At 38.8% G+C, this 21,416-nt stretch overlaps 2 protein-coding genes across 3 annotated transcripts in view; one reads left to right on the top strand and one right to left on the bottom strand.

The window, feature by feature from the left end:
• Positions 1-1,115, bottom strand: part of LOC139018998 (doublecortin domain-containing protein 1-like) — a 174,512-nt gene extending 173,397 nt beyond the window's left edge. Inside the window, exon 1 of the mRNA XM_070428124.1 lies at positions 1,053-1,115. Within this exon, the coding sequence (XP_070284225.1) occupies positions 1,053-1,112 (60 nt within the window). The 5' untranslated portion in view covers positions 1,113-1,115. The remainder of the gene's footprint in view (positions 1-1,052) is intronic.
• Positions 1,116-1,202: 87 nt separating this feature from the next.
• DNAJC24 (DnaJ heat shock protein family (Hsp40) member C24) overlaps positions 1,203-21,416 on the top strand; it is a 46,828-nt gene continuing 26,614 nt past the window's right edge. For both annotated transcript variants that reach the window (XM_070428121.1, XM_070428120.1), the window contains exons 1-2: positions 1,203-1,285; positions 2,309-2,449. In XM_070428121.1, the coding sequence (XP_070284222.1) occupies positions 2,339-2,449 (111 nt within the window). In that variant the 5' untranslated portion in view covers positions 1,203-1,285; positions 2,309-2,338. The remainder of the gene's footprint in view (positions 1,286-2,308; positions 2,450-21,416) is intronic.

Raw genomic sequence — 21,416 nt, 5'->3', positions numbered from 1 at the left:
AAAAGAATGTCTTATGTTTTTGTGTCTCCTATGAAGAACCTAATCTACACTCATAGCTTGAGATTTTTTTTAATTTACTGTGTCATTCAGTTATTCTTTATAGTTCATACCATCATTAAATAATTGGCTATATTGAAATATTTTATTGAATGTGCTTAGGTTTATCCTGATTGCTCCTCAAACAGATTTTGTAGAAGAAAAATAATTTAAAAAAAAGAAGGAATGCAAATCTAAGCAGTAACAACAAAACAATCTTAACATTCCAAGTGAAATTAAATCATGCTGCCAAGAAATGCCATACAGTTTCTGCCTCTGGGCACAATGCAAGGAAGAAAGGTCAACATAAGGTAAGCAGCGCAAAGAAGATACAAGGTAAAAGCATAACGGAAATAAAGAGAGATGGAAGAGGGGAAAAAACTAACCAAAAAGTTAACCGAGCAGTTTACTCTGCTTTTTCTGTAAGCTTCACAGATAGCATGGCTGCCCTGGGAATATACAGACTTGCTAAAAACCATGTTCTGCTGCTCTCACAATTAGCTATTTGGACTTGATCTTTGGTTTGTTTCTTCAACTACAAAGTGAGAAAATAACACCTGCCTTACCTTCCTCAGTGGGTTGAAGTAAAAGTGAAGCGAGACAGTAAATGTGAAAGCACTTGGAAGTGTGTGTGTGTGTGTGTGTGTGTGTGTGTGTGTCTTTTAAGCCAGTTGCTAAAATCTAAAAGAAACAATTTGGCTGAACATCTTTCCCAGGGGGAAAAAAAAATTAACTGAAAAAACAAACTATACGGCATAGGTTTTATTTCTCTTAATGTTCGAATGAGAACATTCTAAGAGACGTATAGGGACTTGAGAGGAATCAGTTCTCATTCTTACCCACCCCCCACTCCCCCCGCCGTAGTGCATTCACCAACCACAAAACGGGGAGCAGCGCCGGGTAGAGCGCTTTGGGGAGGGCGGGGGCTGCCGGAGGGATGGGGGCAGGCTCGCTGAGACAGGAGAGAGAAGCGAGGGTAACGGATCAAGGAGAAGAGGGAGTTTAGAAGCACTTACTGCTGCGAGTAAACTCCTTAGAAGCGTCGACTGGGTACCATAGCAGTGACTGGTTACCATAGCCACCGCGTCCCGGAGGGTGGAGCGACGCTTCCGCGTAGTGCCTCGGCCACTACGCCTCGACTGGAAACGTGGTCACGTAAGAGCAATAACTTCCGGCGGAAAAAGAAGCCGGTCCCGAATTTTGGCCGACCGGTATCGGGGAGTCCGTTCCGACGCCTCTATGAAGTTTGGTAAGTTGATTTCGAGTGGAGCCAGGGGAGGGTACTCGCCAGTGGCTGACGATAGAGCCGCCTGTGAGTTCAGTGAATTCCGAGGACCCATTTTTGAGGAGGCCTCGCTGTCTCCTGAAGTTCACTGCTGCGGGCAGAGGTTGCCTGGTGTCCGGGCTCCTGGCGGGGTCTCTGCTGTAGCCTGGAGGCTCCAGACAGTATCCTCGGGGGGGACGGTGTCAGGGGGCTCTGCGCGCTCCCCCAATCGCAAGGGATTCTTGCTCGCTACCTCCAGTGTGATGGGCTGTTTCTGGTATTATTCTTAAAAAATAATTTGGAAGAAAAGAAGTGAATTGGGACATTTAAGAGGGAATGCTCCCAAATTCATCTTAATTCTTTGGTCTTTTGCTTTGCTTAAAAAAAAAAAATCGTTTTGTAAACATTTCTTAAGCCCCTTTAGTGTGTTTAGTGAGTACTTACTGTGTGCCACGTTTACTATAAGACGAGCAGAAATACCTTCTTAGAGGGTCATCCATCACTCGGGTTCATGATCGAATTCAGTTGTTTTCAATGCTGTTGTGTATTCCTTAATTTAAGACTTAAGAAGCGTATAGCATGAAACATCCAACAAGTTTTCCATGCATGTCTGTATTGTTATACATGAATTTCTTGGAGTGTTTTAAATTTTTTAAGTTTATGTTAGAGAGAGAGAGAGAGAGAGAGAGAGAGAGAGAGAGGTACATCAGTTTGTTGTTCCACTTATTCATCCATTCATTGGTTGATTCTTGTATGTACCTTGACCAGGTATCGAACCCACAACCTTGGCTTATTTGACAACGCTTTTTAACAAACTGAGCCACTCAGTCAGAGCTCCTGGGGTGTTTTAAACAAAAATATATGCTTCATCAGGTTTGCATTATAATAATGATTTACTCAACTGAATATCTAAATGTTAAAGAACTTAGAAAAGCAGTACTTGCTTATTTCATACATACATGCAAACTGTACTGAATTTAATTAATTGTCATCAATATTTTTATTCAGCTGATCAGAGAAGGCCCACTTGTTCAGTGGATGATGGCATTTGGGCAGATACCAAAAAAGGATTGGTACAGCATTCTGGGGGCAAACCCATCTGCAAGTATGGCTGACCTAAAACAAAAGTATCAAAAACTCATATTAATGGTAAGTCTGTTCTTTCAGATTTTACATCATTGGGGAGGGGGTGGGGGAAGGGGGGGAATAAAAATCAGTTATTTTTATATGACCAGAAATTTGTTTCCATAAAATGGATGTATGATATTCAAGCAGGAATCATGGTATTAATATGGTGAGTTGAACCTTAGCTGGTTTGGCTCAGTGGATAGAGCGTCTGCCTGTTAACTGAAGGGTCCCAGGTTCAATTCCCGTCAAGGGCACATGCCCAGGTTGCAGGCTGGATTCCCAGTAGGGGGCTTGCAGGAGGCAGCCAATCAATGATTCTTTCATCATTGATGTTTCTCTCTCTCCCCCTTTCCCTTTCTCTCTGAAATCAATAAAAATATATTTAAAAAATATATATATGGTGAGTTGAAAGTTTCAATCATATTGTAAAAAAAAAAAGTTAGTTTGAGGTGAGATAGAATGGCGATTTGGAGCAGGAGATCTGAGTTACCCTGTTTCTACCACTAACTGTGAGAACTTGGACAAGTTACTTTTCCCTGTATGTGCCTCTGTGAGGTATAATGAAATAATCCATGTAAAATGCTTAAAAGTGTGTCATGTAATAAGCAGCATTAGCATCCAGCAGCCACTAGTTATATATGGCTATTGAGCACTTAAAATGTAGCTTAGTTCACACTCAGATATGCTGAAATAAATATAAAATACAAGTTGGATTTTAAAGACTTAGTACAAAAAAAATCTATTGTTTTGCTGATTACATATGGAAATGATAATATTTTGGATGTATTGTCTGTTCCACATTTAAACAATATATGTGAATATATTTGAACACATAAGGAAATATATTATTAAAATTGATCTCATCTTTTTACTTTTTTAACATTGTATGTGTCTTGCAATTATATTTTCTTTTCTTTTTTTAATTGTTTTTTTTTAATTTTGCAATTATATTTTCATGAGTGGATATTGAACTTTGTGTTTGATTTTTAAAAAATATTTATTGAAGTTTGCATATATTAATTTCCTCCTTTAATCTGTGAGTTCCATTGGTTTTTCATAGTGTTAAATCTATTTTGCATTCTTAGGATAAACAAATCTCACTCATTCATGAATTATTATAGTTTTTATATGTTGCAATATCCTAATTGCTGTTATTTTGTTAAGAATTTTTATGTCGCCGAACCGGTTTGGCTCAGTGGATAGAGCATCGGCCTGCGGACTCAAGGGTCCCGGGTTCGATTCCGGTCAAGGGCATGTACCTTGGTTGCAGGCACATCCCCACTGGGGGGCGTGCAGGAGGCAGCTGATCGATGTTTCTCTCTCATCAATGTTTCTAGCTCTCTTTCCTTCTCCCTTCTTCTCTGTAAAAAATCAATAAAATATATTTAAAAAAAAAAAAAGAATTTTTATGTCTAGATTTATGATGTCTGTGTCTAAATATAGTATAACAGATATGCTGGTTATATAAAATAATTGGGGAGTGATTCCATTTTTTTCATTTCTGAAAGATTGTATGAGATAGCCTTTATTTTTTATTTAAATGTTTAATAGAATTTACTAGGCAGTTATCAAGAATTTGTCCATTCCTTTATGAAGTTAAATTTATTATTATAATGTTCATACTATCTTCTTATTCTTGAATTGCTATAAGGTATAAATTTATGTTTTCCCTTTTATTCTTTACATTGGCAATTTAAAAAAAAAATTTTTTTCCGGATCAGTCTTGGTAGAGGTTTATCTCTTTTATTAATCTTTGCCAAGAACCATCTTTTACTTTGTTGATTTTTTGGTATTGTTTGTCTATTTTTCTTCACATGATTTCTGCTTTTAATTTTATTATATCCTTTCTTCTACTTACTTGCTTCTCATTTTCCAGCTTATTAATGAAGAAACTTTCATTGTTATTGATTGTACACTTGTCTTCTTTTCTAAGCCAGAAGCACAAATTTTGATGTGTATATTCATTATCATTTAGTTCAAAATATTTGAAAATTTCTCCTGTAATAGTTTTCTTTGTCCTGTGGGTTACTAAGAAATACATTATTTAACTTGAAAATGTTGGAAAATGTTCAGATCTTTCTATTACTGATTTCCAATTTAATTGTGTTGTGGTTAGAGAATGTACTTGGTATGCTTTCATTCCTTTGGAATTTATTAAATCTTTTTTTATGGCCTAGCATATGGTCTATCTTGGTGAATGCTTCTAATCACTTGAAAATTGTGTACTCCATTATTGAATATAGTGTTCTGTAAATATCTACTAGGTTATGTTGATATGTTGTTCAAATATTCTATATTATTGTAGATTTTTTGTCTGTTTTATCAGTTTGTAATTGTAGATTTTATTATTTTTTTCTTTAATTCTATTAAAAATTTTTAATGTATTTGGGATTATTTTTATTAGGTACATATATATTAAAGATTGTCATCTTCATGAATTTGAACCTTTGATCATTATAAAATTCCCTTCTCTATTTCTCATAGTACTCTTTCTTGGCATCTACTTTGATATTAATATAGCTACACCAGCTTTCATGTACTGTGTTTGTATGATTTCTTTTTTACCATCCTTTCAGTCTGTCTCTTTTATGTTTAAAGTATGTTTTCTTGTATATAGCGAATAATTAGGGTTAAAAAGTTCCCATCTGTCCATCTCACGCTTTTTATTGGGAGAGTTTAGTCCATTTACATTCCTCCCCACCCTCACCAGCTTTATCTATAATAATAAAAGTGTAATATGCTAATTAGACTGGACATACTTATGGACGAAGCCAGGGCTGCTAGGGAAGCCCGGGTCCTGGGTGCCAGAGGGAAGCCGGTGCTGGCAGCTGGGGCAAGAAAGGCCTACTCTTATACGAATTTCGTGCATCGGGCCTCTAGTTGAGATATAACTGGCATATATCATTGTGGAAGTTTAAGGTGTACAATGTGATGATTAATACACATATATTTTGTGAAATGATAACCACAGTAAGGTTTGTCATCTCACATAGTTACTATTGTGTATGTGTGTGTGTGTAGAACCTTTAAGATTTACTCTCTTAGCAACTTTCAGGTATACAATGCAATATTGATAACTGTCATCACTGTACTGTACACTAAATCTCCAAATTGATCTTATAATTGGAAGTTTGTATTCTTTGACCATCTTATCTCCCCCACCCCCTAGTTCATTTACATTTTATGTCATTATTAGAGGCCCGATGCACGGATCATGCACTGGTGGGGTCCCTCGGCCTGGCCTATGGGGATCGGGCCAAAAACGGTTTTCTGACATCCGTGAGGGGTCCCAGATTGCGAGAAGGCGCAGGCCAGGCTGAGGGACCCCACTGGTGCATGATCGGGGTTAGAGGAGGGACTGTGGGAGGGCTCCAGGGCGTGTCCGGCCCATCTCGCCCAGTCCCAATCAGCCAGACCTTAGCAGCAAGCTAACCTATGGTTGGAGCGTCTGCCCCCTGGTGGTCAGTGTGCATCATAGTGACTGGTCAAACAGTTGAATGGTCAGACACTTATCATATTAGGCTTTTATTGTATAGGATTGACAATCTTTGGGCTTAAATTTGTAATCTTTTAGTTTTTAGATTTGTCTAATTTGCCCTTTGTTCCTCCATTTTGCCTTCCTTACCATCTTTTGGGTGAGTCAAGTATTTTTTTCAAGAATCAAGTATTCTATTTGTCAAGTTTTTAGTTTAATTCTGCACCATTTTTGCTTGATCCTCTATTATACTTATCACTAGAGGCCTGATGAATGAAATTTGTGCAAGGGGTTTGGCCCTCGCAGCCATGGCGGCTTGCCTTAGCCCTCGTAGCTGTGGCGGCTGGCCTTGGCCCTCGCTGCCCCGTCTTTGTCCAGATGGTCATTCGTCTGTCTGGTCTAATTAGCATATTATGCTTTTATTATTACAGATATTTTAAAATTTCTTTTGGGGTCCATCCCCAGCAGGTCCAGGGGTTCCCAAAGGTGTGGACGGAGTCGGTGAAGAAGGAATGACACGGATGCAGCTTTCAGTTGATCAGCATAGTTGGGTTCTCCAGCCAGGTTCGGTCTTCATTGTCCTGTTACATCTGTATTTATACCAGTTGATTTTAATCCTATCCATTCTATTCCAAAGGTTAGGGCGTTTCTTATCTCCATTCGAAGGTTACTCTATTGTTCTATTAAGCTACAAGGAAGTAACTGAAGGAGATTATCCTAAGTAAAGATTATGTAGCTTAAGCATGATTGTTCGTAGTTAAAGTGATTAACTACCCGCCTGGCACTTAGTTAAGGGGTTTTACTGATTCCCTTCCTTAGTCCCAAACAACCTTTCTAGGAGAGGTGACCTTGGTTAAAACACATAGCGCTAAGAAGGGGAGCAAACATATTAAGAACAGTATGCCATATACCCCAGGTCCCTTGAAACATATGCTGTGCAGATGTTTCTTCCCTGCAGCGACTGTGTCAAGCAGCAAGGATGGACCAGCTTCCGGCAAGTTTCTATCTGATAATTCGAACATCTGGGTCTACTCTTCGTCAAATTCTATATCCTTTCGTTATGATGGATCACATTTTCTTGTCTCTTTGCCCATCTTATTTTATATTAAATGCCAAAAAATTGTTTGTGAATAAACAGTAGAGACTGAGGTAAATAATATATTCATGGGAATGGGCATGCCCCTTTTACAAGGCAGTTTGTGTGGCAAGCTAAGTCACTCTTATTTTCCTTTTGAGTTCTCTTTGTTTTTTCCCTTCCTTTGGTTGTAGAGACACTCTCTTTTCATATATTTGGTGACCCTTTGTTGTCTGTTCATATTTAAGAATTAAGTTACAAATGTCAACTTTTTCCTTTGATTGTCAGTGCAAAATTGCATCCTACTCCTCAACCTGATGCTCCCGAATCCAGAACCTTCTCTGGTCTATCTCTTCACACAGTAAACTTCTGATTTTCTGCTATGGCAGGAGAGAGTAGATGTCTGGCTTTATGATGAGGAGGAGAGCTGGTATCTAATTATTTCTTCTAAAGTCTGAACCAGTCTTCCTGCTGATTTAGTCATGTCCCTCAAACCAACGTTCAAACATACTTAATGCCCCTGTTTTTTTTAGCTTTTCTGGCCTCTGCATGAATGAGCTCACTTCTTGTCTCTTGCTTCAGGCTTAGGTTTCAGTTTTCTCAAGTAGATTGAATTGGTTACCAGTTATTGATCCATTTTTGGTGTCTCTCACCTACTTTTTCTCTTCTCTCCTATTGAATTTGTTCTTATGCATTTATACCTTTGCCATTAAAAAGTATTATTCTTGCCCTAGCCAGTTTGGCTCAGTGGGTAGAGCATCAGCCTGGGGACCGAAGGGTCCCAGGTTCGATTCCGGTCAAGGGCATATGCCCAGGTTGTGGACTCGGTCCCTATTGGGGGACTTGCAGGAGGCAGCCGATCCATGATTATCTCTCATCATGAATGTTTCTATCTCTCTCTCCTTCTTCCTTCCTCTCTGAAATCAATAAAAAAATATTTTTTAAAAATTATTCTTTTGCAATTATTTTAGTAGAGTTTTGGGGAGAGATCAGGGTTAATTGTGCATATGAACTTACTATTTAGTAGAAGCCCTGAACTATTCTTATTTCCCTTTAGGGGCCAGATACCCTTCCTTGAACCATAGGCCTTGCATTTGCTTCTGTCTCTGCCTGGTGCACTGTGCCCCTTCCCCTACCTCACCTGATGAACTCTTACGGATTGATTCAAAATTATCTTAGTTATAACCCTTGCTGCCCCCATCCCTGCTGTGTTTCCCTTCCTGGTGGATACCCTCCCCCAGTAGAAGTACATTTAGGTTTATTTTTCTAGGACAGGAGAGGTATAGCTGGCAAGTAAGGAGAATGAAGGTAGCTGGAGTGTGGTAAAAAGTTTTTTTCTGCTTTTCCTTTTAAAAGATAAAGAGAGACTGGAGCATGTTTAAGTTTCATGAGAAATAGCCAAGAGAAAGCTCGGGATTGAAATGATAGGAGAGAGAGAATAACTGACAGAAGGCAGAAGGGGATGTGACCTGAAGCATAGGTAGAAAGGAGGGACCTGTCTCTGTTTTTACTGGAGAGAAGGAAGAAAGGATGGGTGCAAGAGCTGGTTCATTTGTCATTTACATGGCAGGAAGTTGATGAGCTCTCATTTGGTGGCTTCATTTTTTCTCTCTAATAAAGAAGACAGAGTTACCTGTTGAGAGAAGGTGAGAGAGAGAGTAGTGGAACAACAAATTATAGGAGAGAGAATTTTAACAAGCATTATTCTTCCAAGAATCCCAAAACGCAGCTATGCATATTATAGCAGCAAGGAGTCTTGGCTAATAACTAATTGTACAGAAGACAACCAGAGTTATAAAGAGCCACCGCAACAATCCGCCTGACATTTTAGCCTCTTTTTGCCTGGTTGCAGTGTCTTTGGTCCCTGTATTACAGCTTAGCACAATAATTTATATTCATAATTACGGCTATGGGTTAAATTACATTCAGCATATTCTGTTTAAGAAGGTGAGGAAGCATGCAGTAGTAAGTATATAATTAGTAGCATGTGTACTATACTTCATAGTTTGTTCTTTACAATTTACAAATGCTTTCACATCTTGCCTAGTTTATCCTCTCAGCAGTCCTGAAAAAGGCAGGTAATATTATTACTCCCATGTTCTCAGTTGAGAGAGCCAAGGCTTAGTTACAGTTAAGTGGTTTGGCTACAACACACAATTAGTAAGGGGTAAAATCTGGGCTTGACCACATATCCTTTGCCTCTAAATTCTCTCCCATTATGTCAGTTGTTTAAAGGCATACTATTTGGTGTTCTGGATTTCCATGAGACACCTAATTCACATACAATTGATGAAGTATTTCAGAAGGTCAGACATAATTACTACTCTCTCTTTTAATTTTGAAAGAATCTAGATTATATATGGCTTATGGAGTGAAACTTGTTTTCTTAATATTCTCTTTTGTATGAGTTTAGAGTTTCAAAAAGAGTTATGAAGCAGAAAATTATAAGGGAAAAATCATGCTATTTATTTTGCTTACTAGATTTTTTTTCAAAAATGGACTTTGAGTTTATATTCTTGCTTTCCAATTTGAATTACCATATTTTCTCTGACTTTCAACAATGCCTCAAAAACAGTTGGAAAATAAAATTACATTTGACAAATACCATTCTGTATCTAATTTTGAAAAAAGGCATATTTATTTTGTGTACTTTTCCAAGTTCAAAAGACTTTGAATTTAACACCTACATAATTAGTTGTTGGGGTAAAATATTGCTAAATCATAGGCTGCTAAGTTTACAATACATGTTGATTTAGTAAATACTGTTTCCTTATTTTACTTTTTGTAAATGTAGTGCTTATTCAAGGTCCCAATTCTGAAAAGAAAAATTTATTGACTGAGATATTTTAGAATTTCTTAAGGATATATATATAAATGTAAAGTGCAGAATTAGCCTCAAAGACATACTAGTATTTCACATACCATCGTGTGTTGCCTAATAATTTACTGTAAACAAATAATAATGATAATGACTCAACATTTCCTAACAGCATTTTATTAATAGGGACTTTACTTATTAATAAAAGTACATTGCTCTTTTCTCCTTATGAATCAATTTCTAAAATATTATTTTAGTTTTCTACTAAGTTAAAGAATAATCCATTGCTTTGAAATGGTTTAACATCAATAATGATTAGTTATATTATTCCCATATTTTTGCAGTTATGCATATAAAAATTACTATTTACTGAGAATAAAGTTTGCATCCAAAAACTTTGTCAAATTGAAAATTGGGGGTCTTTTCCCATTGGTGCTGATAATATTACAGGATACCTTTCAACTGGAAAAGAATTATTGTGTTGGAAAATTATATGCTGTTGTTACTATAAGTTCCATAATCTTAAAGAAAATTCATGTATTTTGAGGTATAAAATGCCGCTTAATACTTATATGGCCATTCAGAGGTTCTGTTTTAATTATAAGTGGAGATATATATATATATTAGGATTAAGCTAGTTCTATAATACTAGAGGTCCGGTGCACAAATTCGTGCACGGGTGAGGTCCCTCAGCCTGGCCAGCGATCGGGACTGATCTGGGGAGGTGGAGGGAGGCCGCCTGCTGAGGGGAGGAACCGTGGGAGGTTGGCCCCAGCAGCAATCTAACCAACAGCCGATTTCATTAGGAATCGGGCTCCCTCCTCCCTCCTATCTGGGCCTGGGGTGTGGGTGAACCAGATTTGGGGCTGTCAGGGCCCCAGCAGCAAGCTAAGGCATGGCCAATTCCATGAGGAATCGGGCTCCCTCCTCCCTCCTGTCTGGATCTGGGGTGCGGGTGAACCAGATTCAGGGCTGTCAGGTCCCCAGCAGCAAGGTCTGGGTCAGTGCGCATCATAGCTACCAGCCAGTGATCTGGTCATAACAGTCACTTAGGCTTTATATACATAGACTAGAGGCCCGGTGCACGAAATTTGTGCACAGGCAGGGGGTTTCCTCAGCCTGGCCTATGTCCTCTCGCAATCCGGGATCCCTCAGGGGATGTCAGGCCTAAACTGGCAGTCGGACATCCCTCTCGCAATCCGGGACGCTGCATGCACCAGTGACCATACTTTTCATACAGGTAAAAGGCATCTTGCTGTTGTATGGGCAGCTACATTTTTTTGCCCTGATTATAAAAAGTAGTACATAACATGATCCTTCTGAGGCAGTAGTACCATTTTCCCCATCTTGTAGGTGGAAAAACTGAAGCAGAGAGAAGTTAATTGGCTTTATCACACACTTATAAGTGTCAGAATCAGGGCTGACCACAAAATGTGCAAGCCAGAGTCCATGCATGTCATCGCTGCATGATCCTGTTTTTACAGTGTTAGAGTAGCCCTGCCAGGTTTTAATTTTTAAATCTAAGAGACTGTTCCCACTATATAGGGTAGGGTCTCTAGGCCTGGCCAGCGATCAGAGCCAATCTGTGGGGCGACCGGCAGGCAGGGTGATTGGGGGCCCCCGCTGGCACCTGCCTTGGCTGGTGGCCTGGTGCTGCCTTCTGGCTGGCTCCATCCCCTGATCACCGCCGCCGGTTGCCTCCCTCTTGGGGCAGTGTGCATCATAGAGACCGGTCATTCCACTGTTCGGTTGATTTACATATTAGGGTTTTATTATATAGGATATTTTAGAATCTTGAAAAAGAAAGTAGAAAGGATATCTGTGCTATATAAAGTTGGAGGAGAATTATCACATGGGAAAAGAAGGGAGCTATGAATAATTCCTTAAACAGGTCTTTTGACTACTTTACAAAATGAAGTGACCTTGATTATAGAAAAGAAAAGTAGGCATGGAGACTTTTGTGAAAAAATCTGGGAGTGTTGTAAGTAAAAATCAGCAGGTTATAACTTGTAATAAACAGTGTAATTTTTGTTGGTGTGGTAAACTGTTTAGCTATCATCCAGGTGTTATATAGGATGCAAGATATCCTATATAATAAAAGCTTAATATGCAAATTGTCCCCTCAACCAGGGGGCGGGGCAGCAGGTGGCCAGGGGAAGGGAGGCCCCCAGCCAGCAGCTGGCAGCTGCTAGGGACCCTACTAGTGCATGAATTTCGTGCACTGGGCCTCTAGTTTACAATAAATTACTTAGGTATTTCATGGAGACACTATTATAAACTAGTTTCTATTGTAAAAGTGGTAGGATTAAGATATTTTAAGTGAACATGGAAGTAATAATTTCAGCTAACACATAGCACTGTGTATCAGGCACTGCTTTAATCAATCTATGTGTATTTACTCATTTAATCCTGTGAGTTGAGATATGATTATTATCTCTAACATATAGATGAGGAAATTGAGGCTCAGAAATTAAGTAATACGTTGATTAGTGACAAGAAATTATGATACACTCTCTATATATTTTGAAAACTGGGTAAAAAAAAAAAATAGGAGTTGCCTTATCAATGTTTTTTTTCCCTTCCCCACTGCATTCATGCAGCATTAATAGATTTTACCTCTTTAGAGGATAGGTAGTATTTATGTTAAAGGTGCAGAATAGTGAAGGGTTAAGAATGTGGGTTCTGGAGATAGTTTCCTGGGTTTGATTTCTGGTTCTGCCATGTATTAGTTCTGTGATTCTGAGCCAGCTCCATAACTTCAGGCCTTTTTCCTTATCTGCAAAGTTAATGTGAATCATCATTTATTCATAGCAAATATTTATTGAATGCCTACTATGTGCCAGCTCTTTTGTAGGCATTTAGTAACTAAATTAGGGGCCCAGTGCACGAATTCATGCACCTTGAAAGGAACTGTGGGGTCACAAGGCTGCGGTGGGCACAGGGGCGGGTCTCGGCCCATCCTTCAAGCGCCCACCCAGCCCCTCCTGCCATGGCCCCAGTCCCCTGTCTGTTGGCAGCCCCACTGATGGAGCAGAGCGATTGGGGCCAGTGCCAGCAGTGGGTGCGAGCAGGGCCAGCGCCATCAGCGGGTGTGAGTGGTGGCTGTTGCCCTGATCGCCCCTCAGGAGCAGGGGGATGTGGAGAAGCCCTCAGGGGCAATTGGGGCTGGCAGCCACCACTTACACCCACTGACGGTGCCAAGCTATTGGGGCTGGTGCTGGGCACCAGTAGTGGGTGCGAGCGGGGCCAGCGCTGGCAGCAGGTGTGAGCACTGGTGGGATGCACGGGAGCAAAGAATTTTCAGTAACCACCAGAGGCTCGACCCAATAATAGTGACTGGCGCCCCGCCTTGGGCTGGTGCCCCTGCTCACCTCCACCATCCCACTGCAGCCTACGCCCACCATATTCCCGTGTGCCCCCTGGTGGTCAGTGCACATCATGGTGACCGGTTGTTCAGTTATTCAGTTGTTTGGTTGTTCTACCATTTGGTCTATTTGCACATTAGCCTTTCATTATATAGGATATCTATCTCAGAGGGTCATTTTAAGGATTTTAATAAATTATTCTTATAAAGCATTTAAAACAGTGCAAAAATATTAGATGGTAAACAGGTGAACAAAATTGTATGTGAACATTTATATGTCTACTATAAGGCATTTTATATATTGATATATATTTGAAGACATAAATTCTATTTAAAAAGATTAAACAAATGATAAGAAAGCTTGTGTAAAATAATAATGCTAAACAATAATTGAAAGGGGAAAAGTGAAAATTTTAAAGATACATTTACATTTAGAATTTTCTTATGATTTGGTGTACATTATTTACAGTATGCCAAAATATAACAAAACAAAAACAAAAAGACATTTTGCCCAGTGTTTCCCAAAGGAATTAATATTACACTTTTGTTAAAGTTTGGGAATTCACTAGAGCATTGTTGTTCCACTTTTTTTATTTGGGGGAGGGGGTGTCCCTCAGCCCAGCCTGCACCCTCTCCAATCTGGTACCCAGGGCTTCTGGCTCCCAACCACTCGCCTGCCTGCCTGCCTGATCAATGCCTAACTGCTCCCCTGCCAGCCTGATCAATGCCTAACTGCTCCCCTGCCAGCCTGATTGCCCCCAACTGCCTTCCCCTGCTGGCCTGGTCGCTCCTAACTGTCCTCGCCTACAGGCCTGGTTACCCCCAACTGCCCTCCCCTGCTGGCCCAGTCACCCCTAACTGCCCTCCCTTGCCGGCTTGGTCGCTCCTAACTGCCCTCCCCTGCCAACCCGATTGCCCCTAACTGCCCTCCCCTGCCAGCCTGGTCACCCCCAACTGCCCTCCCCTGCTGGCCTGGTCACCCCTAACTGCCCTCCCTTGCCAGCCTGGTCACCCCTAACTGCCCTCTCCTGCCGGCCTGTTCACCCCCAACTGCCCTCCCCTGCCGGCCATCTTGTGAGTTGGAGTGATGGTCAATTTGCATATTGCCGCTTTATTAGATAGGATGCTGTTAATAAAAATGTTATGTATAATGTCTAGTTAGCACATTTTGGATATAAGTGAATGGCCTGGCTTAACATGATTTAAAAATAGTAGCTATCATCTTGCAAGGTATTTTAAAACTGTGCCGTTTGAAATATGAAACAACTTTAAAATTTGCCTTCAAGTAAATCATAGATTTTTGCTCATTTATTACATTTTACTTGTTACTAACAGGTTATTTGTGTTTTCACTTATTTTTTCTTTACGTTCCAATTAATTTATTCTTAATTGGAATACTTTATATTACATATATGTATTCTTGAATTATCTTCTATATCACAAATACAGTTAATGCAGGTGTGCCCAGTTTTCTACTATTAAGGGTCAAATATATTCTTACCCTCAGTAGGAAAAAATAAAACCCCTTCTCATGATATTAGGTTTTTTGAAATATTGTCTATAAGTTGAGTATTATCCTTTGTGCAGTGTGTGGTATGAGCTAGCTCAGAAAAGAGGTGTCTTTTTTCCTGAAGCAACTTAAACTAGCCGTTACTTTTTAGCTATCTGAAAACATTTAAAAATACAAAATAAAATTCTTACAATCCCTGAAGGTAATCCAAGACATTTTGTTTGAGATTTATACTTTTTAAATTCATTAAATGTATGGATTTATAACTATTTATGAGGATCAAAGCAATCTGAATTTGTCTTCAGTTATTCATTCATCCTTTCACTCAACATCTGTTAGGGTTAGTACCTATTACATTTCTAGACACTATTCTGGATACTGTGAATAAGAGATTATTGTTAGGAGGAAGACACATGTTTAAATCTAGTATCTAGTGTAATAAGTGCTATTGAATATACATCAAATAAATTCTAAAACGTGGTGTTGTAGGGAAGCCTATGTGTAGCATAGTGATAAAGAGTCCTGACTTTGTATCACTTTGCCCTGGTTTTGAGTCTCACCTGTGTCATTTATGATCTGTGTGATCTAGCAGGAGTGACTTAACCTCTCTATGCCTCTGCAAAAATACAGATAAAGATTTTTTTATTCTTTTATTTTTTCATAAAGATTAAATGAAATAATGACTGTAAAGCATTTAGCCAGTGTCGTGTTAAGCCAAAAACATTAAAAATTGTAAGCTTATATTTTAGATGTATTAAGTATTCATAGCTGTACATGCTATACATTTATACAGGCATATTGCTGTACAGAGTTGTATTCATGAAACTCCAAATACTATACTGAATGGAAAAAATTAAGGATTTTCAAGAGTAGTTTTGGTTAAATGGCATTTTCACATTGTCTTTGGACATTGATACCTATGAAAACTCATCCTCCTCTGTAAGTGTTCATTTACGCATATTAGTGTTATGTTGGGAAATTAGTGCTATTACTGGATTTCAGGAATGGAAGAGCAAATTTTGCATGTAGTTTGTGGAAGAAAAATTTGCCCCACCCTTTCCCCGGGTTGCTATAAAGGACAAAGGCCAGTAAGTGTGGGAACATATCCTTCCCACAGGGGATTTAGCTTCTCACCCTGATGTAACAGAATGGTCTCTGCACAACTAGGCGTCAGACTCAGTTTCAGCTTTTGTGTCTATTCCAGTAACCTGTTCCTTCTTCCTCTAGTCAGCCCCTCTCTGATATGCGAAACCACCTTAAGCCAAACGGGGTTACCAAAACAAAAGTTCATTTCCAGTGTACTTTCTAGGATAGGCAAAATACCCTTGGAGCAAAAGTGCCTTTCATCCTTTGTCCTTGGTTATATGTTTTTCCTTTATTTTTGGTCCAGAATTCTTTACTGTCTTGTCAACAATGCTTTCAAGAATTTTTAAAAAATATTTTATTCAGGCCTGCCTCTCCTGCCATACCCCATTAAAAAATTAAATTGTATCAAAATATGCTTACTCACATTATGTCCTTTGATTTTTACAAAACAGTGAGCTTTATAGACAGATAGTGTATTCATTAACGAAATATGTACTGTCTTGTCTGTGCTGGCATTGTGCTGGGTGCTGTAGATGTAGTTAGTGGTAAAATGATGGATAAAGGGCCTTACTTCCTTGAGTGGCTTACAGTTTAGCAAGCATTCTTTCTATTCTTCAAGTGAGGAAATTTTTTACAGTGGAATAACTTTTCTAGGGTCACATAATTAGTCACAACCAAGCCAAAATAAAAACTGAATTTTACCTATTTCATGGTCAGTGCTGCGCCAGTTCTCTCCTCTCTAGAATTTTCCTTTCCATTAGCTTACCCCTTCACGCAGTAAAATGCCTTTCAAAATTACGTATCCTCCTTTGGGCCTTGGTTACTATGGCTGTTACTCCTCTCTTCTTCCTCTCTAAACATGGCTTAACTACCATCCATTTGCTTCTCAGCCCACTCTCTTTCCCCACTGCCATTCTTCTATCTTGTGCCTAGTACAGTGGCAGTGGCCCCTACTTGCCACAGTCAGTGGTTTTAATGTGACAATTGCTGTTGTCATAGATCTTCCTTGTGCCTTGAAACTCTTTCCTTCTTGGGCTTCTGCAGATTCTGTTTCCTGATTATCTTACTGCTCACTGCTTTGTTATCTTTCCTAGCACCTTTTCCTCTATCGGATATAAATAGTACTGTCTTTCAGAGTTTTATCTTTGTCTTTCTTCACGTGTCACCAAATCAGAGACTCCTACTCTGAGGCCCTAGTGCTTTGGGAGGTCTCTTAATTGTTTGCAAAATTGTGTGTGCATCTCCCTTTTTCCAGCTTGTTGTTATAATCTTGGAGTTGCTCATAACTCAAAAAAGTTGAGAAGGACTGCTTTCTGTATATTCCTGTAGTTTTATCTGCTTCACAGGTGACTCCCAAATTCCTGTCCCCAGCTTCCCACCTTTCCCCTGTCTGATACCTCCTGCCTTCGATCCTCAATATCCCTAGCAAGTTCCTCAGGAGTGCTGCAGTAGTACAGTAATTTTCCTTGTTGCCCGTTCCCTACCTCTCCTCCCTATACTTTCCATCCTACCACCAGGTTACATTTTTTTGTTTATTTTTGAGAGACAAATATGGTTATATTTCTATCATGCAAGTAATGTGGAGTTTTAAGTAGGGAAACATCCATGTTTCTTAGCATACTAGTTTCTTTCCATTCTGAACCCAGTCCTACTTTTCAGCTTCCCCTTTAATACTTTTCCCTACCCAACTGTTCTTTTACTCATTCCAAGTATAGTTTGCAGTTCTGCTATTCATAACTCTAATATCCATCTTAGTACTTTCCTGTCTTGTATTTGGCATTTCTCATGGTCTCGCATGCCTTTCCCCTCCACCCTTTCACAATGTCTCCACGGGCTGACTCCTCTTCATCCTTCAAAACCCAGTCACATGTCATCTTTATTTAAAAACCTTTCTTAATTTATTCTAAGTTAACTTTTTCATGATGTTATCTTTTTTATCAGCTCATTCTTTCCATTGTATTATAATAAATTGTTTATATGTCTGATCTCTTCCACCAGGGCAGGGATCCTGTTCTATTCATCACTGGGTGCTCATTGACTAGCACAGTATGACTTACAGTAAGATAGTTAATAAGCCTTTTTGAGTGGATAAACACACTTTTGCACATGGGTTATTTTTTCTCTATTTGAATCAGAAAAACCTTAAAATTGTTCAAACATATTTTTAAAATTGTGTTTCTGCTGTTAGCTGTTGCATAGGACGATACATGAGTTGTTGACTTTTACTTTAGGCAATATTTTCCTAATCATTAGGTGGCAGTAGTGTGTTGTACTTGACTTTACCTTTGTAATTTTTTTTTTTTTCAGCTTTCATAATCTTAATGTGGTGTCAACATGTAAAGGACACAATTATAGTCTTTGACCTGGTATATCTAACTTTGTGTAACATGATCTTGTTTAAGCTAGTAGGCATCTTACAGAAAGTGAAACAAAACAACAACAAAATACGGCCTTGTCAGCCAGTGTGGATCTCTCTCTTGTCTACCTAAGTTATGTTGGTTCATTAGAAAATAACTGTTGCACCATCTTGACAGCACCTCCTCACCAACATTTTAATGGCTGCTTCATAAAAACAGTGATTGGCAATAAGGAAAGCCAAAAGTTGTCAGAGAGTATATGTGTTTTCACAGCATCCGAAGAAGCTTACTTAGGCCTTTATCTCAAAAATTATATACTAAGTTCATTGATTGTAACTGCAATTATTAAATGTTTTATATTTCACTCAGTTCCTGTCAGTATAAGGTCACTTCCCTGGTTTATGGAGTGTCATTTAGCTGAGTTGCCCTCGTTATTAGGTAGTTAGAATTAAGAAAAATAGTAGCCACCTCCTCTCCAGCCTTAAGCATTTAATCTCCCACCATTAATTTTTGAACATTTTATATAATAAAAACGTAATATGCTAATTAGGCCAGATGTCCTTCCGGACAACCTTCCAACAAAGCTGGGGCTGCAAGGGCTGAGGCAGAAGGTGGCTGCCACAGCAGAGGCGGCCACCGCCGCGGCGGACCGAGCTCCTTGCACAAATTTCTTGCATTGAGCCTCTAGTGTATGTATGTGTGTGTGTGTGTGTGTGTGTGTGTGTGTGTGTGTATATATATATATGTATATATGTATAAATGCCAATGCTTTTAGTTTAAATTTCATTCTCATTGTATTTTTCTATAGCTTATAAAGTTAATTCGACAGCAGTTACACTTTATTTAAGGAATATGTATACGTTTTTGGTCCACAGGGGCATTTTTGCAAGTAAAAGAAAGAAATAACTTTTAGAGTTAATTCAAATATGGGGTAGGTAAATTAAATGTGGGACATTCTCTTTCTCATGTCTTCTTTCTTTTCTATCTCAGGGATAAAGCACTTGGGATTCAAAGCCAGTGTAGTAGTATCATTAATGTGGCAGAATGATCAATTAATAAAGGAAGAGCCTGAAAGCGTTGACAGAACACACTGTCTAATTAGTACCTGATGGCCTTGATGGCCACAGAGCAGAGCTCCGAGTTGCTGCAGGAGAGCAGCCCTGTAGGATTTGTAGATGTACATCACCACCCTTGTTCAGCAGGGATAACTTCAGTTTGCCATCAGTGTCTTAAGTCTTTAATTGCACAAAACCATGTCTTCCCTGCACCCAGAGAAGTAGTTAGCTAGTGCACTGCTGCTAATTACCACTGGGGGCTATCGGAGGCCGAATGTCAATCTTGGAATTCTTTGTGTAGTTCATGTTGAGAGTCATCAAAGACTTGTTTGATATGATTTGGGTTGGGGGAGAAGTCAGAATTTACCCTTAAATTGGATATAAGGTAACCCATTGCTTACTGTTTAATTTTTTTCATATTTTATGTTCAATCAAAGAAGCAGATATGTTACACTTGCATATATATAGTCAACAACAAAGAAAAAGCATGTGACTAGTCAAAGGAATTGGTGCAAGATTATATTTTAGAGTTAGTAAATTTCACAGTTCAAAGTACATTACAGAGATCGGTCTTGATTTTGAAAAGATTTTGCCATGGATTTGATTACTCAGCTACATATCATTTTACTTTTTAGATTTCTTTATTTCTGTGAGTCTAACCTATAACATACCTTTTAATTATTTGAAAAAGGTCAATACCTACCATAAATATTGCATGGCCTTGTTTGCCTTTAATGTTTTTTAGTCTCTTCCTTCACTTTTCCTTATTCTTCCTTTTGTTTTTCCTATTCCTCTATTTCTTGTCTGTTCTCCCTCCCTTTCTTACAGGCTCCTTTTTCTCCACCACCCCTCTTCCAGTTTCTCTGTCTTCTCTCTCCCACCTCCTACTACCCTCTTCCTCCTTCTCCTCCTCTTTTATCCCTTTTCCTTGGAGTATGACTGCAAATTATGATGCATTAGGTTACCCACTAAATTTTTGAGCTGGAGAGTATTAGGGTTGTAAGTTAAACCAAGTGAATTTGGAAGCAGGTGGATGGAGTGGAGAGCTGTTAGAAGATGAATGCTGGAGACTAGGTAAGAGCTGTTGTTGGTTTGAACTAGGCTTGGCATTGGGAATGGATAGGCTATGATGTAGGTCGAATCTACAGAATTTGGAGATGAGTGGAATAATGGAAAGTGAGGTTACCCTGATATTGTAGTCTAGATTATTAGGAAATGTATTTATTTTTCTCTCATTCATCCATCCATTCATTCAGCATACATTGAGCATGGTGGTGATTTTAACAGAACAAGGAATTCAGCAAGAGGAAGAACTAATTTTAGAGTCTGGCTGATAAGTTTGATTCTGGACATGTTGAACTTATAGTACTGATAAGATAGCTTTTAGAAGGTATTTTGAGCCCTAGCTGGTTTGGCTTCGTGTATAGAGCGTTGGCCTGCAGACTAAAGGGTCCTAAGTTTGATTCTGGTCAAGGGCACATGCCCGGATTGCAGGCTGGATCCCCAGTAGGGGGCATGCAAGAGGCAGCCAATCAATGATTCTCTCTCATCAATGATGTTTCTATCTATCTCTACTTCTCCCTTCCTCTCTGAAATCAATAAAAATATATATTTTTAAAAAGAAGGTATTTTGAAATTTGATTTCAGAATTTAAGAAAATTTGAAGCTAAAGATAAAGAGCTAGTATCCTATTAATAATACTCAACTCATCTATTAATACATAGAGAAAAACCAGTATGCTTTATCCTTAGGTACTGCATTGGTATGTGAAATAACCTCAGCATAACAATTTGGGAATTTTTGCTTAATCAGATTTTCTCATAGTCCTTTTCATAATTGATTGTTACTTCCTATTTGAAGTCAATATTTTATAAATCAAAACAGCATAATCACAGATATGTAGTAAAGGATGAATGTTATCTATTTTCTAACTATCTAATTGATAACTTTTTATTTGATTTAAGATTTAAGTAGCAAGCTACTAGTAAATAAAGCAGTACTTCGTTTTGTAGGTAGGAAAGGCATGAAAGCTTCCAGGTGACTAAGTTCTTCCAATTCTAGGAAAATTCATTTCAACTTAGTAGTACTGAAAACAAATAGAAGTTACTGTAGTTAAAAGAAATGAACTTTACAACATTGATTTTAGTACATACCTATTCTGTTAAGACCATCAGTATTTTCTCTGGTTGGTCAGTGTTTTTCTCAGAACTCTGTTTTTTGTATGATTTTGCCTGCATTTTTCTAATAT

This window comes from Myotis yumanensis, unplaced genomic scaffold, assembly GCF_028538775.1.
Source record: "Myotis yumanensis isolate MYYU_CA2020_CCGP unplaced genomic scaffold, mMyoYum1.0.hap1 SCAF_10, whole genome shotgun sequence".
NCBI classification, from domain to species: Eukaryota; Metazoa; Chordata; class Mammalia; order Chiroptera; family Vespertilionidae; genus Myotis; species Myotis yumanensis.
Note: the sequence above shows the minus strand (reverse complement) of the source record. Positions and strands in the feature narration are given on the sequence as shown.